This window comes from Ahaetulla prasina, chromosome 4 (genome assembly GCF_028640845.1).
Source record: "Ahaetulla prasina isolate Xishuangbanna chromosome 4, ASM2864084v1, whole genome shotgun sequence".
Lineage (NCBI taxonomy): Eukaryota > Metazoa > Chordata > Lepidosauria > Squamata > Colubridae > Ahaetulla > Ahaetulla prasina.
Genome location: NC_080542.1, coordinates 54,785,344 through 54,809,253, shown reverse-complemented (window position 1 = coordinate 54,809,253; position 23,910 = coordinate 54,785,344). Strand labels below are relative to the sequence as shown.

Sequence of the window (23,910 nt, the reverse complement as noted above, 5' to 3'; positions counted from 1 at the left end):
AACACACAAAATATTGCAAGGTTGTAGGTGGCATTTTGTGCAGGAAAAAGTGTGAAAGTTGGTTTTTGATTTTTTTTGTGGCTGTGTGAGGTTCCTGCTTGTTGCAGGGGCCATTCTGGGTCAAGTGCAGCTGTTTTACGTTACGTGTGAGTCAGTTGTGTTGTCTTCTGTTGTGTGTGTAAAGTGCGAAAGTTGGTTTTTGGATTATTATTTAAGACTTGAAAGGAGAATTAACAGAAACAGGCCAAGGTGAAACTCTTTTTTCTTCCTCTCCTTTTTGGAGGCATTTTGAAATATGGCTGTTACATTTTTCTTTTTAAATGGCTGTTACCACTTCTATTTTTTTTTTTAACCTATATCTATTTGCTGCCAGGTGGTAACGTTGTGAATTCTTTTTTCTTTTTTTTGAATAATTGTAATTTGGGGTATTTTTCCTCTCTCTGAGGCAATTGGATTAAGGTTAGAAGAACCTGAAGAAAAGAAGCAAGAAAAACTCTGAGAATTGGATTTGGATTTCAAAGCTTTTTGGCTGCTCTTTTTTTCCCCATCATTTTTGTTACCACCTTGGTTTTCTATTTTTCTTTTTCTTTTTGTCTTTCTTGTTGTTGTTTTTTTTGGCAGGCCTATATTTGGCTATAAATTGGCTTGGAAATACAACGAGCTATATTCGGTGGACTACAAATCTCAAGACATTACAAGAGGAAGAAAACATCAGCATTGTCCTCAGTGTGTTCCTCTGCAACTTCTTTTGGGGGGAGCTTTAAAATAAATATTTAATTGGGGTTTTTTAGGAGTTTTCTCTTTTTTTAGACATAGCCATTTAAAGTTTAGGAAGCTTTAAATTTAGCTGCTCTTATCTAAAAATGTAAATAAAATAAAATAATAAAATATAATAAAATATTTGGGCAACTTTCTAAGATTTGGTGTGTTTCGGTAGTGTTTCACTCTAACTACACAAACACACAAAATCTTGCAAAGCTGTAGATGGCATTTGGTGCAGGAAAAGTTTAAAAGTTGGTTTTTGAGCTTTTTGTGGCTGTGTGAGGTTCCTGCTTGTTGCAGGGGTCATTTTGTTGTTTTACAAACAGCTGTTTTACATTGCGTGTGAGTCAATTGTATTGTGTTCTGTTATGTGTGTGTAAAGTGTGAAAGTTGATTTTTGGATTATTATTTAAGTATTGATTGCATGAAATAATTGGTATATCTTCTCCTTGTAGGTCATTATTATCATTGGTGCAAGAAGCGATGTTGAAGAGATCACTTTTATTCCTCTTACGGAAGTACCTGTTTGCCTGTTTTGTGTACTCTGTTTATTTTTTTATTATTATTATTATTTATTCGATTTCTATACCGCCCTTCTCCCGAAGGACTCAGGGTGGTGTACAGCCAAAATAAAAACAAACAATACGATATACAATTAAAACAAAAATTAAAAAAGTTATTACACAATTGGCCTAAAACTTTAAAACATTTAAAATTCTAAAAACCCATTAAAATTCATAATATAAAGTTAAAACCCACAAAAATTTAAGCCAGCCCCGCGCGAATAAATAAGTGTGTTTTCAATTCGCGGCGGAAGATCCGAAGGTCAGGTATTTGGCGTAAACCAGGGGGAAGTTCATTCCAGAGGGTAGGAGCCCCCACAGAGAAGCATCTTCCCCTGGGGGCCGCCAGCCGACATTGTTTGGCGGACGGCACCTGAGAAATCCTCTCTGTGTGAGCGCACGGGTCGGTGGGAGGCATGAGGTAACAGTAGGCGGTCCCGTAAGTACCCAGGCCCTAAGCCATAGAGCACTTTAAAGGTAGTAACAGAACCTTGAAGTGCACCGAAGACCACAGGCAGCCAGTGCAGTCTGCGAAGGAGTGGTGTTACATGGGAGCCACGTGGAGCTCCCTCTATCATCCAGCGCAGCTGCATTCTGGACTAGCTGAAGCCTCGGGTGCACCTCAAGGGAGCCCCATGTAGAGAGCATTACAATAATCCAACAATTTAAGTATTGTTTGCATGAAATAATGGTTATATTTTCTTTTTGTAGGTCAAAAAAAGGCAAAGAAGTGACTTCGACTTGAACACGCTCACCCGGTCACTGGACCACCAAGCCACACCCGCCAATCAAGCCAAGACCACAGAACCGGTAAGGAAAAATTTTTGATTTCACCCCTGGTTGGATTATAGATTTACAGTGGCAGATAAAAATAGAGAAAAACCAAGTATCTCCTTAGAAATGGATAGGGCAGATGATTATTTGAGATTTCAGAATATAGAAGAAGAAAAGAAGGAAACCTAGTGGAGATAATGGCAGATATGCTGTTGGATGTGATGGAGGAATCTAAGGAAAACATTCTGTATAATATAACTGAAATATTTAGAGTGCATATAGATACACAATGAGAAACAAAATACCTAGAGAGGTGTATGTTAGCTTCACTAAGAAAGTAATAAAAACAGAGATCCTGCAGAGAGCAAGCGATAACCTGAGGAAATATAAAGGTTGACAAATAGTAGTGTTAAAACTAATTCCGAGAAGAGTTAGAGACTGAAGTAGACAATACCAGTTTTTGACAAATTATTTAATTAAAAGAGGAGTGAATTTTAGATGGTTGATACTGGAAGCAGCATTGGTGACCTGGGAGGAGCGATGGCGACAGTGGTTTGGAGAACCAGTAGGAACAATCCTGCCCTCCTCGTCCATGCCCACCCAATCGCCCGGTTGCCCACTTGCCAGCTTGGCGCCGCTGCTTCTTTCCTACTCGCTCTTGCCTTGATTCACCTGCTGCAATCCCTGCAACCAATGACATCAGCTAGCAACTGAATCTGCCTGCCTGCAATCAATCTCAGTGGTGAGCAACATAAACTGCCTGCCTGCTTTTTGCCTTCAGTTGGGTAAGTAACTGGGGTTTTTTGGTGGGGAGGAAGCTTTAAAAAAGGTAGTTAATTGGGTTTTCTTGTAGGAGTTTTCTTTTTTTCCCCAGACATAGCCATTTAAAGTTTAGGAAGTTTTAAATTTACCAGTTTTATTTTAAAATAGAAATAAAATAAAATAATAAAATAAGCTATTTCTGCAGCCTTCTGAGATTTGGTGTGTTTCTGTAGTGTTTCACTCTAACTACACAAACACACAAAATATTGCAAGGTTGTAGGTGGCATTTTGTGGAGGAAAAAGTGTGAAAGTTGGTTTTTGAGTTTTTTTGTGGCTGTGTGAGGTTCCTGCTTGTTGCAGTGGCCATTCTGGGTCAAGTGCAGCTGTTTTACGTTGCGTGTGAGTCAGTTGTGTTGTCTTCTGTTGTGTGTGTAAAGTGCAAAAGTTGGTTTTTGGATTATTATTTAAGACTTGAAAGGAGAATTAACAGAAACAGGCCAAGGTGAAACTCTTTTTTCTTCCTCTCCTTTTTGGAGGCATTTTGAAATATGGCTGTTACATTTTTCTTTTTAAATGGCTGTTACCACTTCTATTTTTTTTTTTAACCTATATCTATTTGCTGCCAGGTGGTAACGTTGTGAATTCTTTTTTCTTTTTTTTGAATAATTGTAATTTGGGGTATTTTTCCTCTCTCTGAGGCAATTGGATTAAGGTTAGAAGAACCTGAAGAAAAGAAGCAAGAAAAACTCTGAGAATTGGATTTGGATTTCAAAGCTTTTTGGCTGCTCTTTTTCCCCATCATTTTTGTTACCACCTTGGTTTTCTATTTTTCTTTTTCTTTTTGTCTTTCTTGTTGGTTTTTTTTTTGGCAGGCCTATATTTGGCTATAAATTGGCTTGGAAATACAACGAGCTATATTCGGTGGACTACAAATCTCAAGACATTACAAGAGGAAGAAAACATCAGCATTGTCCTCAGTGTGTTCCTCTGCAACTTCTTTTGGGGGGAGCTTTAAAATAAATATTTAATTGGGGTTTTTTAGGAGTTTTCTCTTTTTTTAGACATAGCCATTTAAAGTTTAGGAAGCTTTAAATTTAGCTGCTATATAAAATAAAATAATAAAATATAATAAAATATTTGGGCAACTTTCTAAGATTTGGTGTGTTTCGGTAGTGTTTCACTCTAACTACACAAACACACAAAATCTTGCAAAGCTGTAGATGGCATTTGGTGCAGGAAAAGTTTAAAAGTTGGTTTTTGAGCTTTTTGTGGCTGTGTGAGGTTCCTGCTTGTTGCAGGGGTCATTTTGTTGTTTTACAAACAGCTGTTTTACATTGCGTGTGAGTCAATTGTATTGTGTTCTGTTATGTGTGTGTAAAGTGTGAAAGTTGATTTTTGGATTATTATTTAAGTATTGATTGCATGAAATAATTGGTATATCTTCTCCTTGTAGGTCATTATTATCATTGGTGCAAGAAGCGATGTTGAAGAGATCACTTTTATTCCTCTTACGGAAGTACCTGTTTGCCTGTTTTGTGTACTCTGTTTATTTTTTTATTATTATTATTTATTCGATTTCTATACCGCCCTTCTCCCGAAGGACTCAGGGCGGTGTACAGCCAAAATAAAAACAAACAATACGATATACAATTAAAACAAAAATTAAAAAAGTTATTACACAATTGGCCTAAAACTTTAAAACATTTAAAATTCTAAAAACCCATTAAAATTCATAATATAAAGTTAAAACCCACAAAAATTTAAGCCAGCCCCGCGCGAATAAATAAGTGTGTTTTCAATTCGCGGCGGAAGATCCGAAGGTCAGGTATTTGGCGTAAACCAGGGGGAAGTTCATTCCAGAGGGTAGGAGCCCCCACAGAGAAGCATCTTCCCCTGGGGGCCGCCAGCCGACATTGTTTGGCGGACGGCACCCTGAGAAATCCCTCTCTGTGTGAGCGTACGGGTCGGTGGGAGGCATGAGGTAACAGTAGGCGGTCCCGTAAGTACCCAGGCCCTAAGCCATAGAGCACTTTAAAGGTAGTAACCAGAACCTTGAAGTGCACCGAAAGACCACAGGCAGCCAGTGCAGTCTGCGAAGGAGTGGTGTTACATGGGAGCTCGTGGAGCTCCTCTATCATCCGCGCAGCTGCATTCTGGACTAGCTGAAGCCTCCGGGTGCACCTCAAGGGGAGCCCCATGTAGAGAGCATTACAATAATCCAACAATTTAAGTATTGTTTGCATGAAATAATGGTTATATTTTCTTTTTGTAGGTCAAAAAAAGGCAAAGAAGTGACTTCGACTTGAACACGCTCACCCGGTCACTGGACCACCAAGCCACACCCGCCAATCAAGCCAAGACCACAGAACCGGTAAGGAAAAATTTTTGATTTCACCCCTGGTTGGATTATAGATTTACAGTGGCAGATAAAAATAGAGAAAAACCAAGTATCTCCTTAGAAATGGATAGGGCAGATGATTATTTGAGATTTCAGAATATAGAAGAAGAAAAGAAGGAAACCTAGTGGAGATAATGGCAGATATGCTGTTGGATGTGATGGAGGAATCTAAGGAAAACATTCTGTATAATATAACTGAAATATTTAGAGTGCATATAGATACACAATGAGAAACAAATTACCTAGAGAGGTGTATGTTAGCTTCACTAAGAAAGTAATAAAAACAGAGATCCTGCAGAGAGCAAGCGATAACCTGAGGAAGTATAAAGGTTGACAAATAGTAGTGTTAAAACTAATTCCGAGAAGAGTTAGAGACTTAAGTAGACAATACCAGTTTTTGACAAATTATTTAATTAAAAGAGGAGTGAATTTTAGATGGTTGATACTGGAAGCAGCATTGGTGACCTGGGAGGAGCGATGGCGACAGTGGTTTGGAGAACCAGTAGAAACAATCCCTGCCCTCCTCGTCCATGCCCACCCAATCGCCCGGTTGCCCACTTGCCAGCTTGGCCGCTCGCTGCTTCTTTCCTACTCGCTCTTGCCTTGATTCACCTGCTGCAATCCCTGCAACCAATGACATCAGCTAGCAACTGAATCTGCCTGCCTGCAATCAATCTCAGTGGTGAGCAACATAAACTGCCTGCCTGCTTTTTGCCTTCAGTTGGGTAAGTAACTGGGGTTTTTTGGTGGGGAGGAAGCTTTAAAAGGTAGTTAATTGGGGTTTTCTTGTAGGAGTTTTCTTTTTTTCCCCAGACATAGCCATTTAAAGTTTAGGAAGTTTTAAATTTACCAGTTTTATTTTAAAATAGAAATAAAATAAAATAATAAAATAAGCTATTTCTGCAGCTTTCTGAGATTTGGTGTGTTTCTGTAGTGTTTCACTCTAACTACACAAACACACAAAATATTGCAAGGTTGTAGGTGGCATTTTGTGCAGGAAAAAGTGTGAAAGTTGGTTTTTGAGTTTTTTTGTGGCTGTGTGAGGTTCCTGCTTGTTGCAGGGGCCATTCTGGGTCAAGTGCAGCTGTTTTACGTTACGTGTGAGTCAGTTGTGTTGTCTTCTGTTGTGTGTGTAAAGTGCGAAAGTTGGTTTTTGGATTATTATTTAAGACTTGAAAGGAGAATTAACAGAAACAGGCCAAGGTGAAACTCTTTTTTCTTCCTCTCCTTTTTGGAGGCATTTTGAAATATGGCTGTTACATTTTTCTTTTTAAATGGCTGTTACCACTTCTATTTTTTTTTTTAACCTATATCTATTTGCTGCCAGGTGGTAACGTTGTGAATTCTTTTTTCTTTTTTTTGAATAATTGTAATTTGGGGTATTTTTCCTCTCTCTGAGGCAATTGGATTAAGGTTAGAAGAACCTGAAGAAAAGAAGCAAGAAAAACTCTGAGAATTGGATTTGGATTTCAAAGCTTTTTGGCTGCTCTTTTTTTCCCCATCATTTTTGTTACCACCTTGGTTTTCTATTTTTCTTTTTCTTTTTGTCTTTCTTGTTGGTTTTTTTTTTTGGCAGGCCTATATTTGGCTATAAATTGGCTTGGAAATACAACGAGCTATATTCGGTGGACTACAAATCTCAAGACATTACAAGAGGAAGAAAACATCAGCATTGTCCTCAGTGTGTTCCTCTGCAACTTCTTTTGGGGGGAGCTTTAAAATAAATACTTAATTGGGGTTTTTTAGGAGTTTTCTCTTTTTTTAGACATAGCCATTTAAAGTTTAGGAAGCTTTAAATTTAGCTGCTCTTATCTAAAAATGTAAATAAAATAAAATAATAAAATATAATAAAATATTTGGGCAACTTTCTAAGATTTGGTGTGTTTCGGTAGTGTTTCACTCTAACTACACAAACACACAAAATCTTGCAAAGCTGTAGATGGCATTTGGTGCAGGAAAAGTTTAAAAGTTGGTTTTTGAGCTTTTTGTGGCTGTGTGAGGTTCCTGCTTGTTGCAGGGGTCATTTTGTTGTTTTACAAACAGCTGTTTTACATTGCGTGTGAGTCAATTGTATTGTGTTCTGTTATGTGTGTGTAAAGTGTGAAAGTTGATTTTTGGATTATTATTTAAGTATTGATTGCATGAAATAATTGGTATATCTTCTCCTTGTAGGTCATTATTATCATTGGTGCAAGAAGCGATGTTGAAGAGATCACTTTTATTCCTCTTACGGAAGTACCTGTTTGCCTGTTTTGTGTACTCTGTTTATTTTTTTATTATTATTATTATTTATTCGATTTCTATACCGCCCTTCTCCCGAAGGACTCAGGGCGGTGTACAGCCAAAATAAAAACAAACAATACGATATACAATTAAAACAAAAATTAAAAAACTTATTACACAATTGGCCTAAAACTTTAAAACATTTAAAATTCTAAAAACCCATTAAAATTCATAATATAAAGTTAAAACCCACAAAAATTTAAGCCAGCCCCGCGCGAATAAATAAGTGTGTTTTCAATTCGCGGCGGAAGATCCGAAGGTCAGGTATTTGGCGTAAACCAGGGGGAAGTTCATTCCAGAGGGTAGGAGCCCCCACAGAGAAGCATCTTCCCCTGGGGGCCGCCAGCCGACATTGTTTGGCGGACGGCACCCTGAGAAATCCCTCTCTGTGTGAGCGTACGGGTCGGTGGGAGGCATGAGGTAACAGTAGGCGGTCCCGTAAGTACCCAGGCCCTAAGCCATAGAGCACTTTAAAGGTAGTAACCAGAACCTTGAAGTGCACCCGAAAGACCACAGGCAGCCAGTGCAGTCTGCGAAGGAGTGGTGTTACATGGGAGCTACGTGGAGCTCCCTCTATCATCCGCGCAGCTGCATTCTGGACTAGCTGAAGCCTCCGGGTGCACCTCAAGGGGAGCCCCATGTAGAGAGCATTACAATAATCCAACAATTTAAGTATTGTTTGCATGAAATAATGGTTATATTTTCTTTTTGTAGGTCAAAAAAAGGCAAAGAAGTGACTTCGACTTGAACACGCTCACCCGGTCACTGGACCACCAAGCCACGCCCGCCAATCAAGCCAAGACCACAGAACCGGTAAGGAAAAATTTTTGATTTCACCCCTGGTTGGATTATAGATTTACAGTGGCAGATAAAAATAGAGAAAAACCAAGTATCTCCTTAGAAATGGATAGGGCAGATGATTATTTGAGATTTCAGAATATAGAAGAAGAAAAGAAGGAAACCTAGTGGAGATAATGGCAGATATGCTGTTGGATGTGATGGAGGAATCTAAGGAAAACATTCTGTATAATATAACTGAAATATTTAGAGTGCATATAGATACACAATGAGAAACAAATTACCTAGAGAGGTGTATGTTAGCTTCACTAAGAAAGTAATAAAAACAGAGATCCTGCAGAGAGCAAGCGATAACCTGAGGAAGTATAAAGGTTGACAAATAGTAGTGTTAAAACTAATTCTGAGAAGAGTTAGAGTCTTAAGTAGACAATACCAGTTTTTGACAAATTATTTAATTAAAAGAGGAGTGAATTTTAGATGGTTGATACTGGAAGCAGCATTGGTGACCTGGGAGGAGCGATGGCGACAGTGGTTTGGAGAACCAGTAGAAACAATCCCTGCCCTCCTCGTCCATGCCCACCCAATCGCCCGGTTGCCCACTTGCCAGCTTGGCCGCTCGCTGCTTCTTTCCTACTCGCTCTTGCCCTTATTCACCTGCTGCAATCCCTGCAACCAATGGCATCAGCTAGCAACTGAATCTGCCTACCTGCAATCAATCTCAGTGGTGAGCAACATAAACTGCCTGCCTGCTTTTTGCCTTCAGTTGGGTAAGTAACTGGGGTTTTTTGGTGGGGAGGAAGCTTTAAAAAAGGTAGTTAATTGGGTTTTCTTGTAGGAGTTTTCTTTTTTTCCCCAGACATAGCCATTTAAAGTTTAGGAAGTTTTAAATTTACCAGTTTTATTTTAAAATAGAAATAAAATAAAATAATAAAATAAGCTATTTCTGCAGCCTTCTGAGATTTGGTGTGTTTCTGTAGTGTTTCACTCTAACTACACAAACACACAAAATATTGCAAGGTTGTAGGTGGCATTTTGTGCAGGAAAAAGTGTGAAAGTTGCTTTTTGAGTTTTTTTGTGGCTGTGTGAGGTTCCTGCTTGTTGCAGGGGCCATTCTGGGTCAAGTGCAGCTGTTTTACGTTGCTTGTGAGTCAGTTGTGTTGTCTTCTGTTGTGTGTGTAAAGTGCGAAAGTTGGTTTTTGGATTATTATTTAAGACTTGAAAGGAGAATTAACAAAAACAGGCCAAGGTGAAACTCTTTTTTCTTCCTCTCCTTTTTGGAGGCATTTTGAAATATGGCTGTTACATTTTTCTTTTTAAATGGCTGTTACCACTTCTATTTTTTTTTTTAACCTATATCTATTTGCTGCCAGGTGGTAACGTTGTGAATTCTTTTTTCTTTTTTTTGAATAATTGTAATTTGGGGTATTTTTCCTCTCTCTGAGGCAATTGGATTAAGGTTAGAAGAACCTGAAGAAAAGAAGCAAGAAAAACTCTGAGAATTGGATTTGGATTTCAAAGCTTTTTGGCTGCTCTTTTTTTCCCCATCATTTTTGTTACCACCTTGGTTTTCTATTTTTCTTTTTCTTTTTGTCTTTCTTGTTGGTTTTTTTTTTTGGCAGGCCTATATTTGGCTATAAATTGGCTTGGAAATACAACGAGCTATATTCAGTGGACTACAAATCTCAAGACATTACAAGAGGAAGAAAACAACATCAGCATTGTCCTCAGTGTGTTCCTCTGCAACTTCTTTTGGGGGGAGCTTTAAAATAAATACTTAATTGGGGTTTTTTAGGAGTTTTCTCTTTTTTTAGACATAGCCATTTAAAGTTTAGGAAGCTTTAAATTTAGCTGCTCTTATCTAAAAATGTAAATAAAATAAAATAATAAAATATAATAAAATATTTGGGCAACTTTCTAAGATTTGGTGTGTTTCGGTAGTGTTTCACTCTAACTACACAAACACACAAAATCTTGCAAAGCAAGATTGGTGCAGGAAAAGTTTGAAAGTTGATTTTTGAGCTTTTTGTGGCTGTGTGAGGTTCCTGCTTGTTGCAGGGGTCATTTTGTTGTTTTACATTGTGCGTGAGTCAGTTGTGTTGTGTTTTGTCGTGTGTGTGTGTTGCCTTGCTTCACCTGCTGCAATCAATGGCATCAGCTAGCAACTGAATCTGCCTGCCTGCAATCAATCTCAGTGGTGAGCAACATAAACTGCCTGCCTGCCTTGTGCCTTCAGTTGGGTAAGTAACTGGGGGGGGGGAAGCTTTAAAAAAGGTAGTTAATTGGGTTTTCTTTTGGAGTTTTTTTTTTTAGACATAGCCATTTAAAGTTTAGGAAGTTTTAAATTTACCAGCTTTTATTTAAAAATATTAATAAAATAAAATAATAAAATAAACTATTTCTGCAACTTTCTGAGATGGGGCATTGATACTTACCTGAGACGCACCTTCTAGTTCAGTGGAGACAGCAGTCAGTGGGGATTTAACTCCTCTGTTCCTATTGGACAACTGAGTCTGTTGAAGCTGTAAAGTCCCGCCCCAGCAATTGACGAAGGCGAGAAAAAAACCAGACTTGATGCGTTGTGAAAAGGAAACAAACCAACATTTATTATGAAAAACAACAAGCCAGAACGAAAATAGGGAGGGGATGACTGCTGTCTCCACTGAACTAGAAGATGCGTTTCAGGTAAGTACCAACGCCCCTTATTGTGGAGACAGCAGTCAGTGGGGGACATACCAAAGCCTAGTGTCCCTAACTACGGGAGGGATCAGTCTGGACTGATTCAACCTCAGATACAAACACCTGCTGCAGCACTCTACGGCCAAAGGCTGCTTCAGCCGAAGCATATTTGTCCACTCTATAGTGTCTAATAAACGGAGAGAGCGATGACCAGGTAGCTGCCCTGCATATTTCTGGTAAGGATGCCTGAGTAGACTAGGCAGCCGAGGTAGCTGCGCTGTGAGTAGAATGCGCTGTTAAACGAGCGGGTCTTGGTAGAGATCTCATCTCATAAGCTTTAGCTATTGTGTGCCTAATCCATCTGCCAATAGTTGACGAAGTCACCTTGCGCCCTAAGGAAACAGGAAGGAATGACACAAACAAGGACTCTGTCCTTCTTATCTCTGCCGTTCTCTTAATATATATTCGTAAGGCCCTTCTAACATCTAGTGTATGCCAACGGCGTTCCAACCCATGAACTGGTTGAGGACAAAAATTGGGCAAATTAAGTTCCTGCATGCGATGAAAAACTGAATTAACTTTAGGAATAAAGGAAGGGTCCAAACGAAGAACCACCCGGTCTGGATGGAAAATACATAGGTCACTGCGTATCGAAAGAACGGCTAATTCTGAAATCCTCCTGGCTGAGGTGATAGCCACCAAAAAGGCAACTTTACAAGTTAATAGTCTAAGAGTGGTAGTCCTCAAGGGTTCATAAGGAGCCCCTGTAAGGGAATTTAGGACCAATGAGAGATCCCAAGTGGGATATCTATGGACTACCGGAGGACACAAGTTCTTGGCCCCCTTAAAAAATCTCCTGATGGAAGGATGTTGGGACAAGGAAGACAAGGGCTCACAGGATAGGACAGTGGAAATAGCTGCTACTTGCCTACGAAGGGTGTTGGGAGCTAACCCCTTGTCTAATCCCTCCTGTAAAAACTCCAAAATCTGTAGTATAGAGACCCTGAGAGGGGACGCCCCCACCCTCTTACACCAGGAGCAAAATGCCCGCCAAGAGGCTGAATAAATGCATTCAGTAGAAGGCCTCCGTGACGCTAGCATAGTTCGAATAAGTCTGGAAGACATATTGTCTCTTCTCATGGCGCACCGCTCAAGCGCCAAACAGTCAATTGGAGCCATTGAGGGTCTGGATGAACCAGAGCCCCCTGACTGAGCGACACTCTGCTGGGAGGAATCGTCCAGGGAGGAGTCACCAACAGTGACTTGAGGTCTGCGAACCAAGACCTCCAAGGCCAGTGTGGAGCCACTAGGATGACCTCTGCCTGCTCCTCTAGTATCCGCCGCACCACTCTCGGGATGATTGGAAGTGGAGGAAACGCATAGAGTAACCCCTCTGGCCATGGACTGTGAAGAGCATCGACTCCCTCTGCTAGCGGATCTGGAAATCTGGAAAAGAAACGAGGAAGCTGCGTGTTCTGCCGTGTTGCGAACATGTCCACCACCGGAGTGCCAAATCGACGTGAGAGGTCCTTGAATAGATCTGGATGCAGACGCCACTCCGCCTGGTCAATGACTTGACGACTGAGCCAGTCTGCCTGAACATTGGACACTCCGGAGATGTGTTCTGCTGCCAAGGATTGAAGGTTCCGTTCCGCCCACAGGAGTAGTCGCCTTGCTTCCTCCATCAGAGCCTTGGACCTGGTGCCCCCTTGTCGGTTGATATGTGCCTTGGCTGTGATATTGTCCGTGAGCACTAGCACGTGCTTGCCTGATAGATGGCTCTGGAAAAAACGAAGAGCTAGGTAAATTGCTCGCAATTCTAGCCAGTTGATAGGGAAACGCCTTTCTCAGGCGGACCATCTCCCCTGAGCCACCAGCGATTGGAAGTGTGCTCCCCAACTGAGGAGACTGGCATCTGTTGTCACCACCAAACGATGAGGCTCGTGTAGAGGGGAACCCTTGGAGATCGCCAGTGACAGCCACCAGATGAGAGACCTGCGAACTGCTTTGGGCACCAGAACCTTGGAATGGGAGTTGCCTGTGCCCGCCCTCTGGAAAGGCAAAAGGAACCATTGGAGGTCTCTAGAATGGAATCTCGCCCATGGAGTGATAGAAATGGCCGATATCATCTTACCCAGGAGTTGAGATAATGACAGTAAGGAAACTTTATGTTCCCTTAAAATAGAACACACTAAAGACCTGAGACTAACCTGTCTTTCCTGTGACAAGGAAACGCTATCTGCTACTGAATCGATAATCGCTCCTAAGTGTAGTAAACAGGTTGAAGGAGTCAAGTGACTCTTCTCTATGTTAATAGAGAAACCATGCAATGAGAGAGCCTGAACAACGACCCGGATATCCTCTCTAGCCCTCATCTCTGAAGATGACAAAATTAAAATATCATCTAAGTAGCAGTATAGTCGAATCGGAATGGCCCTAAGATGAGCCGCTAGGGCAGCTAATACTTTGGTGAAGACTCTTGGGGCAGAGGACAACCCAAATGGCAAGGCCCTATACTGATAATGGACCCCTTTATAACAAAACCAGAGAAACTTCCGGTGATCAGGAAGAATGGGGATGTGCAGGTAAGCCTCAGTGAGGTCAATGGAGGTAAGGAAGTCGCCCTTCCTAACACCATCTAAAATCGAACGAAGAGAGCGCATTTTAAACTTACGATACACGATGAAACGGTTCAATCTCTTAAGGTCTAATATGGGTCTCCACCCACCAGAAGACTTAGGTACTAAAAATAAAAGGGAATAAAACCCCTGTCCCTGTTGATGTACCGGAACTGATTGAATCGCCCTAATGTCCAGCAAATATTTGACCGCTGAAGACATTAGAACCTGCTTATCCCTGTCCCTAGAAAGAGGACAGCGGATGTGAAAATTTGGTGGAATAGAAATAAACTCCAGGGATAAACCGTATCTAATCGTGTTGTTGACCCAGATATCTGAAGTAGTATACTCCCATTGGTCCGCAAAAAGGGCCAATCTGCCACCAACGGGAGAATCAGTAATGCACTTAACGATGACGCCTGAAGGGGCGACTTCCTCCACCCCGAAAGGGCCGCTTAGATGAAAAAGGCCTGCCACGGGAGGATCTATCCTGACCTCCTCTCTGTCTAGGGTGCCAAGAGCCCTGAAACTTGGAAGTACTGACCCCCCAATCAGAACCTCGAAAGGAAGGATGACGAGAAAAAGGGTGGAAACGACTGTCCCCTCTGCGATGTACTGTAGGCAAAACTTTTCTTTTATCTTTGGTCTCAATTAATAACGGTTCTAATGCAGCACCAAAAAGAAATTCTCCGGCGAAGGGAGCAGACGCTAATCTCCATTTATGACGGGCATCGGCCTGCCAGTGACGAAGCCAGAGCAGTCGTCACGCTGTCAGGGCTGAAGCCATGGACTTAGATGCAAAACGCATGGAATGTAAAGTGGCATCCGCCGAAAATTGAACAGCTGCAATGCTCTTGTTCAAATCTTGATGGATACGGATATCCCCCGCGGGAAGCTTCTCCTGAAATTGTCGAAGCCACAGCAAGGTAGCTCTATTAAAGAAAGAAGCTGAAGAAGCTGAGCGGATGGCCCAGGCAGACCCCTGATGTGCTCTCTGGAGCACCTGCTCTGCCCGTCTGTCCTCCGGTCGTAAACCTTCTTCTGGTTGGCCTGGAATGGATGAAGAAGCAGACAAGGCCGCTACCGGAGCATTCACAGTAGGAGTTTGGAGAACTGAAGACAAATCAGGATCTACATTAAAGAAGCGTTTATCTGCTGAAGTTGGAATCGTTGAAGAACTGGGAGCAGACCACTGGCGTTTGACTACTTCTATAAACAGACCAGGTGCAGGTATAGTATCAACAACACGGTCTGGTTCGGAAAATACAAGGTCTGACGCACCCTTGGAGGATGATGCTACTGATTGAGCAGAGGAAGAACCCAACTGTGCCACATTTTTTGCCTTAAACAGCAATGACTTAAAAAGATTAGGTGGAAAAAGGCCGGTAAAAGCTGGTTGTTCAGGAAGTAACCCTTCATCCTCAGACAAGTCGGGATCTGCACGTTCCAACTCCTCCAAAAAGGAATGTTGACTGACAATTGATTGAGCAGGAGAAATTGAATCCAGCTGTGATTGTAATTCTTCCCTTTCAGGATCATCTCCCATCACTGAAGCCATGGAACGAGCTGAAGGAACATGCCCTGATAACTGAAGGCCCGAAATGAGAGTCTTTTGAATCGTTTGCTCGATAATAGCCTGAATGTGAGGAGAAATCGGTAACTCTTGCTCTGCCTCCTGACCCACAGGCTGATGTACAATAGAAGAAGCTGGATGAGGCACATCCTCAGAAACCAAAACCGTGGGCATATCCACTGATTGAATGACTGGGGGAAGAGATCCACCCCACAATGCCTCTGTGGGAATATCAACTGGGCAGCATTGTAAAGAAGATTGGTCTGGAGAAGTGGCAGTTAAACCTTCTTGAGTAGGAACCCCAGCTGGAACAACAGGCCCTGGGCTAATTACTGCAGAGGAGGATAAAGTTGGAGTTGCCTTGCTACAACTCTTTTTAATGGCTTGATCTCTCCTTTGCTCATCCCTTAGAGAGGCTTTGGAAGCCTTACTATGGCTAGAATAAGAATGGGCCTTAGAGGGCTGCTTGGAAGAGCGACTGCTCTTAGAAGTAGGAGCCCCAGAGGAAGGATCTCCAGATGGGCCTGAATCATCTCTCTGAGGGGAGTCTGTTCCCCGACGTTTGTTAGATTTGGTGTGCTTATATATGATGGTAAGACCCAGAAGAACAACAATGCCAATAGAAATCTCAGATAAACTGCGCCCCCAAAATGGCGGCCGCCAGCAAGGAGGAGGAAACGCAAACGGTCAAAACAAAAAAACAAAAAAACAAAAACCTGTTATGCTATTTAAAGTTGGCTGCTCAGCAGGGAGTCTCTGCAGACAGGCAGCTGTTATCAATAATGAGCACGAAGCTCCAACGCCCCACTTTGGCACTTTACGCTCCCAGAGAAAAATTCCCGAGCTCCAACTGAAACTGAAAGTTCGCACACAATGCCTCTAAAATGGCTGCCACCACGTGAATGAGCAAGGGGGCGGGGCGAGCTAGAAGCTCTCCAAGTCTCCTGCCGCCTTTTGAATTTTGTTTAAAAAAAAAAGTTTTGGCGCCAAAAAAACAGATTGCACACGCTGAGGAGACAGAGGGCTGGGTATAAAGCAGGCTACCCACATGGGAGCGATAAAACTCCACTGCGATCAAGATAAGAGCCGAACGGCAAAAAATTCTAACTAAAAAAACCACTCGGCAAGCCCTCAGCAGCGCTGTAAGCTGCTCTTGAGATATCGGGAGCGTAAAACTCCACCCATCAAAACTCTGCTGTCTTCGGGGGCGCTAGACCCCACCAAAAAAAATCCCGGAACACTTGCCTTTCAACGGGATTGAAGCAGATAAAAGAAAAGAAAAAGAAAAAAAATTCCATCTGCAGACAGCAGAGGGCACTCCAATACAAAAAAGTGCCTCAGAATTAGTTTTAAAGAAAAAGGGATTTCTTTCGGAAACAGACAAAAACACTCACAATTTGAAGCACATTCCAGTCAGGAAAGGAGAATTTCACAACACATCCGTCCAAGTTGAACAACTGAGTCAATTGCTGGGCTTCCTGGCAGCAAGGGGCGGGACTTTACAGCTTCAACAGACTCAGTTGTCCAATCGGAACAGAGGAGTTAAACCCCCACTGACTGCTGTCTCCACAATAACGGAGAATTGGTGTGTTTTAGTAGTGTTTCACTCTAACTACACAAACACACAAAATATTGCAAGGTTGTAGGTGGCATTTTATGCGGAAAAATGTTTATGAGCTTTTTGTGGCTGTATGAGGTTCCTGCTTGTTGCAGGCGTCATTTTGTTGTTTTACAAACAGCTGTTTTACATTGCGTGTGAGTCAGTTGTATTGTGTTCTGTTATGTGTGTGTAAAGTGTGAAAGTTGATTTTTGGATTATTATTTAAGTATTGATTGCATGAAATAATTGGTATATCTTCTCCTTGTAGGTCATTATTATCATTGGTGCAAGAAGCGACGTTGAAGACATCACTTTTATTCACCTTACGGAAGTACCTGTGTGCCTCTTTCGTTTTGTGTACTTTGTTTATTTTTTTATTATTATTATTATTTATTCGATTTCTATATCGCCCTTCTCCCGAAGGACTCAGGGCGGTGTACAGCCAAAATAAAAACAAACAATAAGATATACAATTAAAACAAAAATTAAAAAACTTATTACACAATTGGCCAAAAAGTTTAAAACATTTAAAATTCTAAAAACCCATTAAAATTCATAATATAAAGTTAAAACACACAAAAATTTAAGCCAGCCCCGCGCAAATAAATAAGTGTGTTTTAAATTCGCGGCGGAAGGTCCGAAGGTCAGGTATTTGGCATAAACCAGGGGGAAGTTCGTTCCAGAGGGTAGGAGCCCCCACAGAGAAGGATCTTCCCCTGGGGGCCGCCAGCCGACATTGTTTGGCGGACGGCACCCTGAGAAGTCCCTCTCTGTGTGAGCGTACGGGTCGGTGGGAGGCATGAGGTAACAGTAGGTGGTCCCGTAAGTACCCAGGCCCTAAGCCATGGAGCACTTTAAAGGTAGTAACCAGAACCTTGAAGTGCACCCGAAAGACCACAGGCAGCCAGTGCAGTCTGCGAAGGAGTGGTGTTACATGGGAGCTACGTGAAGCTCCCTCTATCACCCACGCAGCTGCATTCTGGACTAGCTGAAGCCTCCGGGTGCACCTCAAGGGGAGCCCCACGTAGAGAGCATTACAATAATCCAACAATTTAAGTATTGTTTACATGAAATAATGGTTATATTTTCTTTTTGTAGGTCAAAAAAGGGCAAAGAAGTGACTTCGACTTGAACACGCTCACCCGGTCACTGGACCACCAAGCCACGCCCGCCAATTAAACCAAGACCACAGAACCGGTAAGAAAATTTTTTTGATTTCACCCCTGGTTGGATTATAGATTTACAGTGGCAGATAAAAATAGAGAAAAACCAAGTATCTCCTTAGAAATGGATAGGGCAGATGATTATTTGAGATTTCAGAATATAGAAGAAGAAAAGAAGGAAACCTAGTGGACATAATGGCAGATATGATGTTGGAAGTGATGGAGGAATCTAAGGAAAACATTCTGTATAATATTACTGAAATATTTAGAGTGCATACTAGATAGACAATGAGAAACAAATTACCTAGAGAGGTGCATGTTAGCTTCACTAAGAAAGTAATAAAAACAGAGATCCTGCAGAGAGCAAGCAATAACCTGAGGAAGTATAAAGGTAGACAAATAGTAGTGTTAAAACTAATTCCGAGAAGAGTTAGAGACTTAAGTAGACAATACCAGTTTTTGACAAATTATTTAATTAAAAGAGGAGTGAATTTTAGATGGTTGATACTGGAAGCAGTATTGGTGACCTGGGAGAAGCGATGGCAACAGTGGTTTGGAGAACCAGTAGAAACAATCCCTGCCCTCCTCGTCCATGCCCACCCAATCGCCCGGTTGCCCACTTGCCAGCTTGGCCGCTCGCTGCTTCTTTCCTACTCGCTCTTGCCTTGATTCACCTGCTGCAATCCCTGCAACCAATGGCATCAGCTAGCAACTGAATCTGCCTGCCTGCAATCAATCTCAATGGTGAGCAACATAAACTGCCTGCCTGCCTTTTGCCTTCAGTTGGGTAAGTAACTGGGGTTTTTTGGTGGGGAGGAAGCTTTAAAAAAGGTAGTTAATTGGGTTTTCTTGTAGGAGTTTTCTTTTTTTCCCCAGACATAGCCATTTAAAGTTTAGGAAGTTTTAAATTTACCAGCTTTTATTTTAAAATAGAAATAAAATAAAATAATAAAATAAGCTATTTCTGCAGCTTTCTGAGATTTGGTGTGTTTTGTAGTATTTCACTCTAACTACACAAACACACAAAATATTGCAAGGTTGTAGGTGGCATTTTGTGCAGGAAAAAGTGTGAAAGTTGGTTTTTGAGTTTTTTTGTGGCTGTGTGAGGTTCCTGCTTGTTGCAGGGGCCATTCTGGGTCAAGTGCAGCTGTTTTACGTTGCGTGTGAGTCAGTTGTGTTGTCTTCTGTTGTGTTTGTAAAGTGCGAAAGTTGGTTTTTGGATTATTATTTAAGACTTGAAAGGAGAATTAACAGAAACAGGCCAAGGTGAAACTCTTTTTTCTTCCTCTCCTTTTTGGAGGCATTTTGAAATATGGCTGTTACATTTTTCTTTTTAAATGGCTGTTACCACTTCTATTTTTTTTTTACCTATATCTATTTGCTGCCAGGTGGTAACGTTGTGAATTCTTTTTTCTTTTTTTTGAATAATTGTAATTTGGGGTATTTTTTCTCTCTCTGAGGCAATTGGATTAAGGTTAGAAGAACCTGAAAAAAAGAAGCAAGAAAAACTCTGAGAATTGGATTTGGATTTCAAAGCTTTTTGGCTGCTCTTTTTCCCCCCATCATTTTTGTTACCACTTTGGTTTTCTATTTTTCTTTTTCTTTTTGTCTTTCTTGTTGGTTTTTTTTGGTGGGCCTATATTTGGATATAAATTGGCTTAGAAATACAACGAGCTATATTTGGTGGATTACAAATCTCAAGACATTACAAGATGAAGAAAACAACATCAGCATTGTCCTCAGTGTGTTCCTCTGCAACTTCTTTTGGTGGGAGCTTTAAAATAAATAGTTAATTGTATTTTTTTAAGGAGTTATATTTTTTAGTGTTTTGTTGTATGTGTGTAAAGTGTAAAAGTTGTTTTTTAGTGTTTTTGTGGCTGCATGCAGTTTGTGCTTGTTGCAGGGTCCGTTTCGGGTCAAGCACAGTTGCTTTTATGTTGTTGGTGAGTCTGTTGTGTTGTGTTGTGTTGTGTGTGTATAAAGTGGAAAAGTTGTTTTTTGGGCTTTTTGTGACTTTTGTGTGCTTTTACATTGTGTGCATCAGCTAACAAAGCTCCTTTTTTCTTTTTTGCAGTAGCTGCTTCCTTTAACCGGAAGGATGAAAAGGCAACAGACTTTGACGGGTTTCTTGGCCAAGAAACCAAAACATGACCAACAACCAGCAGAAGTGAACAAGAACCATCCCCAGCGCCACAAGCACCACCACCTGAAACCAGACGAAACACCAAAGCAAGTACAGAGTCACCCGCCGCATCTGAAATCTGAACCATTCTTCCAGACGGCTGGACCATGCAACAGTGCAGCTATTTCCAAGAGAAATATGACAGGTTGGAAGTTCAAACAAGAAACTAGGTTGTAAATACTGTGCAGAACATGGCTTCGCAATGGAGAGCGGTATTCATGCAAGCAAAGAGTGGAAGCTTTTCAAGATTGAGCCAGCTGGGAAAAACAAGGAAGAGCACCAGGCATCTCTATGGAAGAAAATGAGAGAACATTTTGTATCGAAATCGCATACCATTTGTAGAGACAATGTCATACAAGCTGAGCAGGAAGCCATAACAAAAACAATGGATAAGATTTCTGAAATGCAATTTGCCACCACTTTTAAAATGTTCAAAACTGTTTACATCCTGGCAAAAGCATGCAGACCAATTTCAAGCATCGAGGAATTGATAGAATTACAAATTGAAAATGGACTAGATCTGGGACTAGGGTTGCATTCAACAGTTGTCAAAACTGTTGAGTGCATTGCAAACGAAATTAAAACCCAAATGTTTTCCAGCACCATTACACAGAATCTGAAAATATGTCTGATCATTGATATCGCCTCAACAGTATCTTGCAAACCAGTTCCGGTAGTTTTCTTAAAAGTTGAGGACTCGGAGGACCCACCAACAATTTTTATCCAGCTGGTTGAATTGAAGAAACAAGATGCAGGGACAATACGTTCTGCAGTTTTTGAAAGTTTACATAAGGTTGGATTTATCTGGGACTACCTACAAAAAAATTTAACAGCGTTCTGCTCTGATGGTGCCAGCGTTATGCTTGGGAGAAAATCTGGAGTGAGCACCAGAAAAGCCAAAGAGTTTCCAAACATCATCATATGGCACTGCTTGAACCATCGCCTCCAACTTGTTTTAGATGACGCCATAAAGGAAATAAAGCAAGTCAATCATTTTAAAAATTGTATTGATAAGATATGCTCCATTTTCCAGCAATCGAATAAAAACCAAATTGAACTTGATGAAATATCTGAAGAACTTGAAATTAACATCATAAGGATTGGTCGGGTTTTTGGGCCAAGATAGGCTACCTGTAGTTTAAGGGCAACCATAACTGTGTGGCATGCTTATCTTGTGCTACATCAATATTTGCATGTTCAACTAGTGATCTGTGATACGAAATCCAGCATAGTTATCTCGTTTGCTGTGTATACTGTCATTTTGTGTAAATAATAAAATACATTAGAATTTTATGAATCACAAAAACCTCACTGGTTTTCCTTAATGCCCAAAAGGCATTTGATAATTTGAATTGGAATTTTCTAAAGGAGAAATTAAAATTTATGCAATTTGGGACAAAATTTGAAAAAATGATAGGGGAAATTTATGCAAAACAAACGACAAGAATAATCATGAACCATAATATCACAGAAAAATTTGGAATAACAAAGGGATAAGACAGGGATCCCCACTCTCTCCACTATTGTATATATTATGTTGGAGATGCCAGAGAAGATCAATAAATAAAGGATCTAAGAATAAAGAATGAGGAATACAAGGTTCAGGCCTTTGCCAGTGACTTGGTGTTTATAGCAGAGAATCCACTAGAATCAGGACCAAAATTAATCAAGAAATTAGAAGAAGTTTGAGAAGTTGCAGGACTTATCATAAATAAAAATAAATCAAAATTAATAACTAAAAATCTTACAAAGAAACAGGAAAAAAATTGGAAATAAATACACAAATTCAAGTAACTAAGAAATAAAATACCTTGGAATTTGGCTAACAGCCTCAATTAAAGAAGATAATTATGAAAAAATAGTAAAATAAGTTAGAAAAGATTTGGATAATTGGAGAAATTTACAGATATCATTATTGAGTAGTCACCATTAAAATGAATATTTTGCCAAAATTGCTATTCTTATTTGAGGCAATACCAATAAAATTGGGGGGGGGGGGAAATCCTTTGAAACACTAAACAGAATAATAGCCAAATTTATTTGGCAGGGAAAACAACCAAGAATAAGACTTAAACTCTTACAGGACACAAAGGGTAGAGGGGGAGTAGCACTCCCAGAATGGGAATTATATTATCAAGCTGCTGATATAACCTGGCTAAAAGACTGGATAGAATTAAGGGATAAAAGAATATTAGAAATAGAAGGGCATGATTTACAAGTGGGGTGGCACGCATTTCTTTGGGATGGAAAATATAAACACATAGTTATTTTAAAAGATATATAATAAGAAATGCGCTACTACAAATTTGGTTGAAAATTAAAAAACAGCACTATACAAAAATTCCAATTTGACTTTCACCAATAGAAGCATTAAAACATCCAAATTTAACAAAATTAAACAAAATAATAAGATACAGAAACTTAATAGAACAACAAGAGAAAGTAAAATCAAAATAAGAATTGAAATTGGATCTAAACAGAGGTACAGACTGGTGGACATACATAGAAATGCAATCAAAATATAAAGAGGATACAAAAACTTATGAAATACAAACAGAACAACATGAATTAGATTAAATTATACTTGGGACAGATGAGAAGCTAATGAGTAAGATATACAAATTTTTACTGCATTATAAAATGGAAGAGGAGATAGTGAAAGACACAATGATTAAATAGGCACAGAACTTTAATTATACAATAGATTTGGAAAGATGGGAAATAATGGGGCAGGTAAACTCAAAACTAACATTATCTGCAGCATACAAGGAAAACCAGCTGAAGATGTTTTACAGATGGCACCTTCCACCTACAAGACTTGCAAAGATGTTCCCAAATAACACCTCGACATGTTGGACGTAAAAACACATGGAACATATTGCCATCTATGGTGGACGTGTCCGGCAGCAAAAAAAAATTGGGCAAATATAAAGAAATGGCTAGAAAAGATAACAGATCAACCAACTGAAAGAAAGCCAGAAACATTTTTATTAGGAATATTCATGAGAATATATACCAAAGAAATAAAATATCTGATTTTACCCATTATAACAGCTGCACAAATAACATACGCAAAAATTGGAAATAGGAAAGGACACCAACAGATGAAGAAGTGATAGGAAAAGTTTTAGAATGTGCCGAGGTGGACAAGTTAACAAAAGAAATTAAAGAGAGAGATTATTATATAATTTGGAACAAATGGTATGAATGGCTTGAGACTAGAAATAAAGACCAAAATACAAAGGGGAGAAACTAGAAATATAATATAATATATATTATATTATAATATTGTGTGTATATATATATATATATATATAGATAGATAGATAGATAGATAGATAGATAGATAGATAGATAGATAGATAGATATAGATATATACATACATATAGATATATACATATATATATATATATATATATATATATATATATATATATATGTTTTCTGAGGTTTTCGCGGGTGTTTGTATGTAGGTCTTTGGTTATTCGGGTTTTCTCCTGAGTAAAATTGGAAGTGTCTTGGCGGCGTTTGACGAAGTCTCATTCGTCATCTTCAGGCTTCAGCCGTGCTTCTGGGAGCAATGCACATTGCTCCCAGAAGCTGAAGCCTGAAGATGACGAATGAGACTTCGCCAAACGCCGCCAAGACACTTCCAATTTTACGCGGAGAAAACCCAAATAACCAAAGACCTAAATACACACACACACACACACACACACACACACATATATATAATATTATATTATAATATTTTATA

The 23,910-nt window shown here is 40.1% G+C and overlaps 2 protein-coding genes across 5 annotated transcripts in view; one reads left to right on the top strand and one right to left on the bottom strand.

Moving 5' to 3' along the window:
* The window catches only part of IFI35 (interferon induced protein 35), a 240,233-nt gene that overhangs the window by 202,419 nt on the left and 13,904 nt on the right, over positions 1 to 23,910 (bottom strand). The gene's annotated exons all lie outside the window — the stretch shown is intronic.
* LOC131198503 (E3 SUMO-protein ligase KIAA1586-like) lies at positions 6,049 to 23,438 on the top strand. 4 transcript variants are annotated; one of them, XM_058183221.1, is made up of 2 exons: positions 6,049 to 18,004; positions 20,045 to 23,438. In XM_058183221.1, the coding sequence occupies exon 2, from the start codon at positions 20,355 to 20,357 to the stop codon at positions 21,276 to 21,278; it is 924 nt and encodes a 307-aa protein (XP_058039204.1). In that variant the 5' UTR covers positions 6,049 to 18,004; positions 20,045 to 20,354; the 3' UTR covers positions 21,279 to 23,438. The 4 variants fall into 4 exon arrangements, with proteins under 4 accessions (XP_058039204.1, XP_058039202.1, XP_058039203.1 ...); XM_058183219.1 differs by having other exon boundaries at positions 18,468 to 23,438; XM_058183220.1 differs by having other exon boundaries at positions 6,049 to 18,714.

Coding starts and splice junctions, on each gene's coding strand:
- LOC131198503 (XM_058183221.1), top strand. CDS start 20,355: ATGGAGAGCGGTATTCATGCAAGCAAAGAGTGGAAGCTTTTCAAGATT.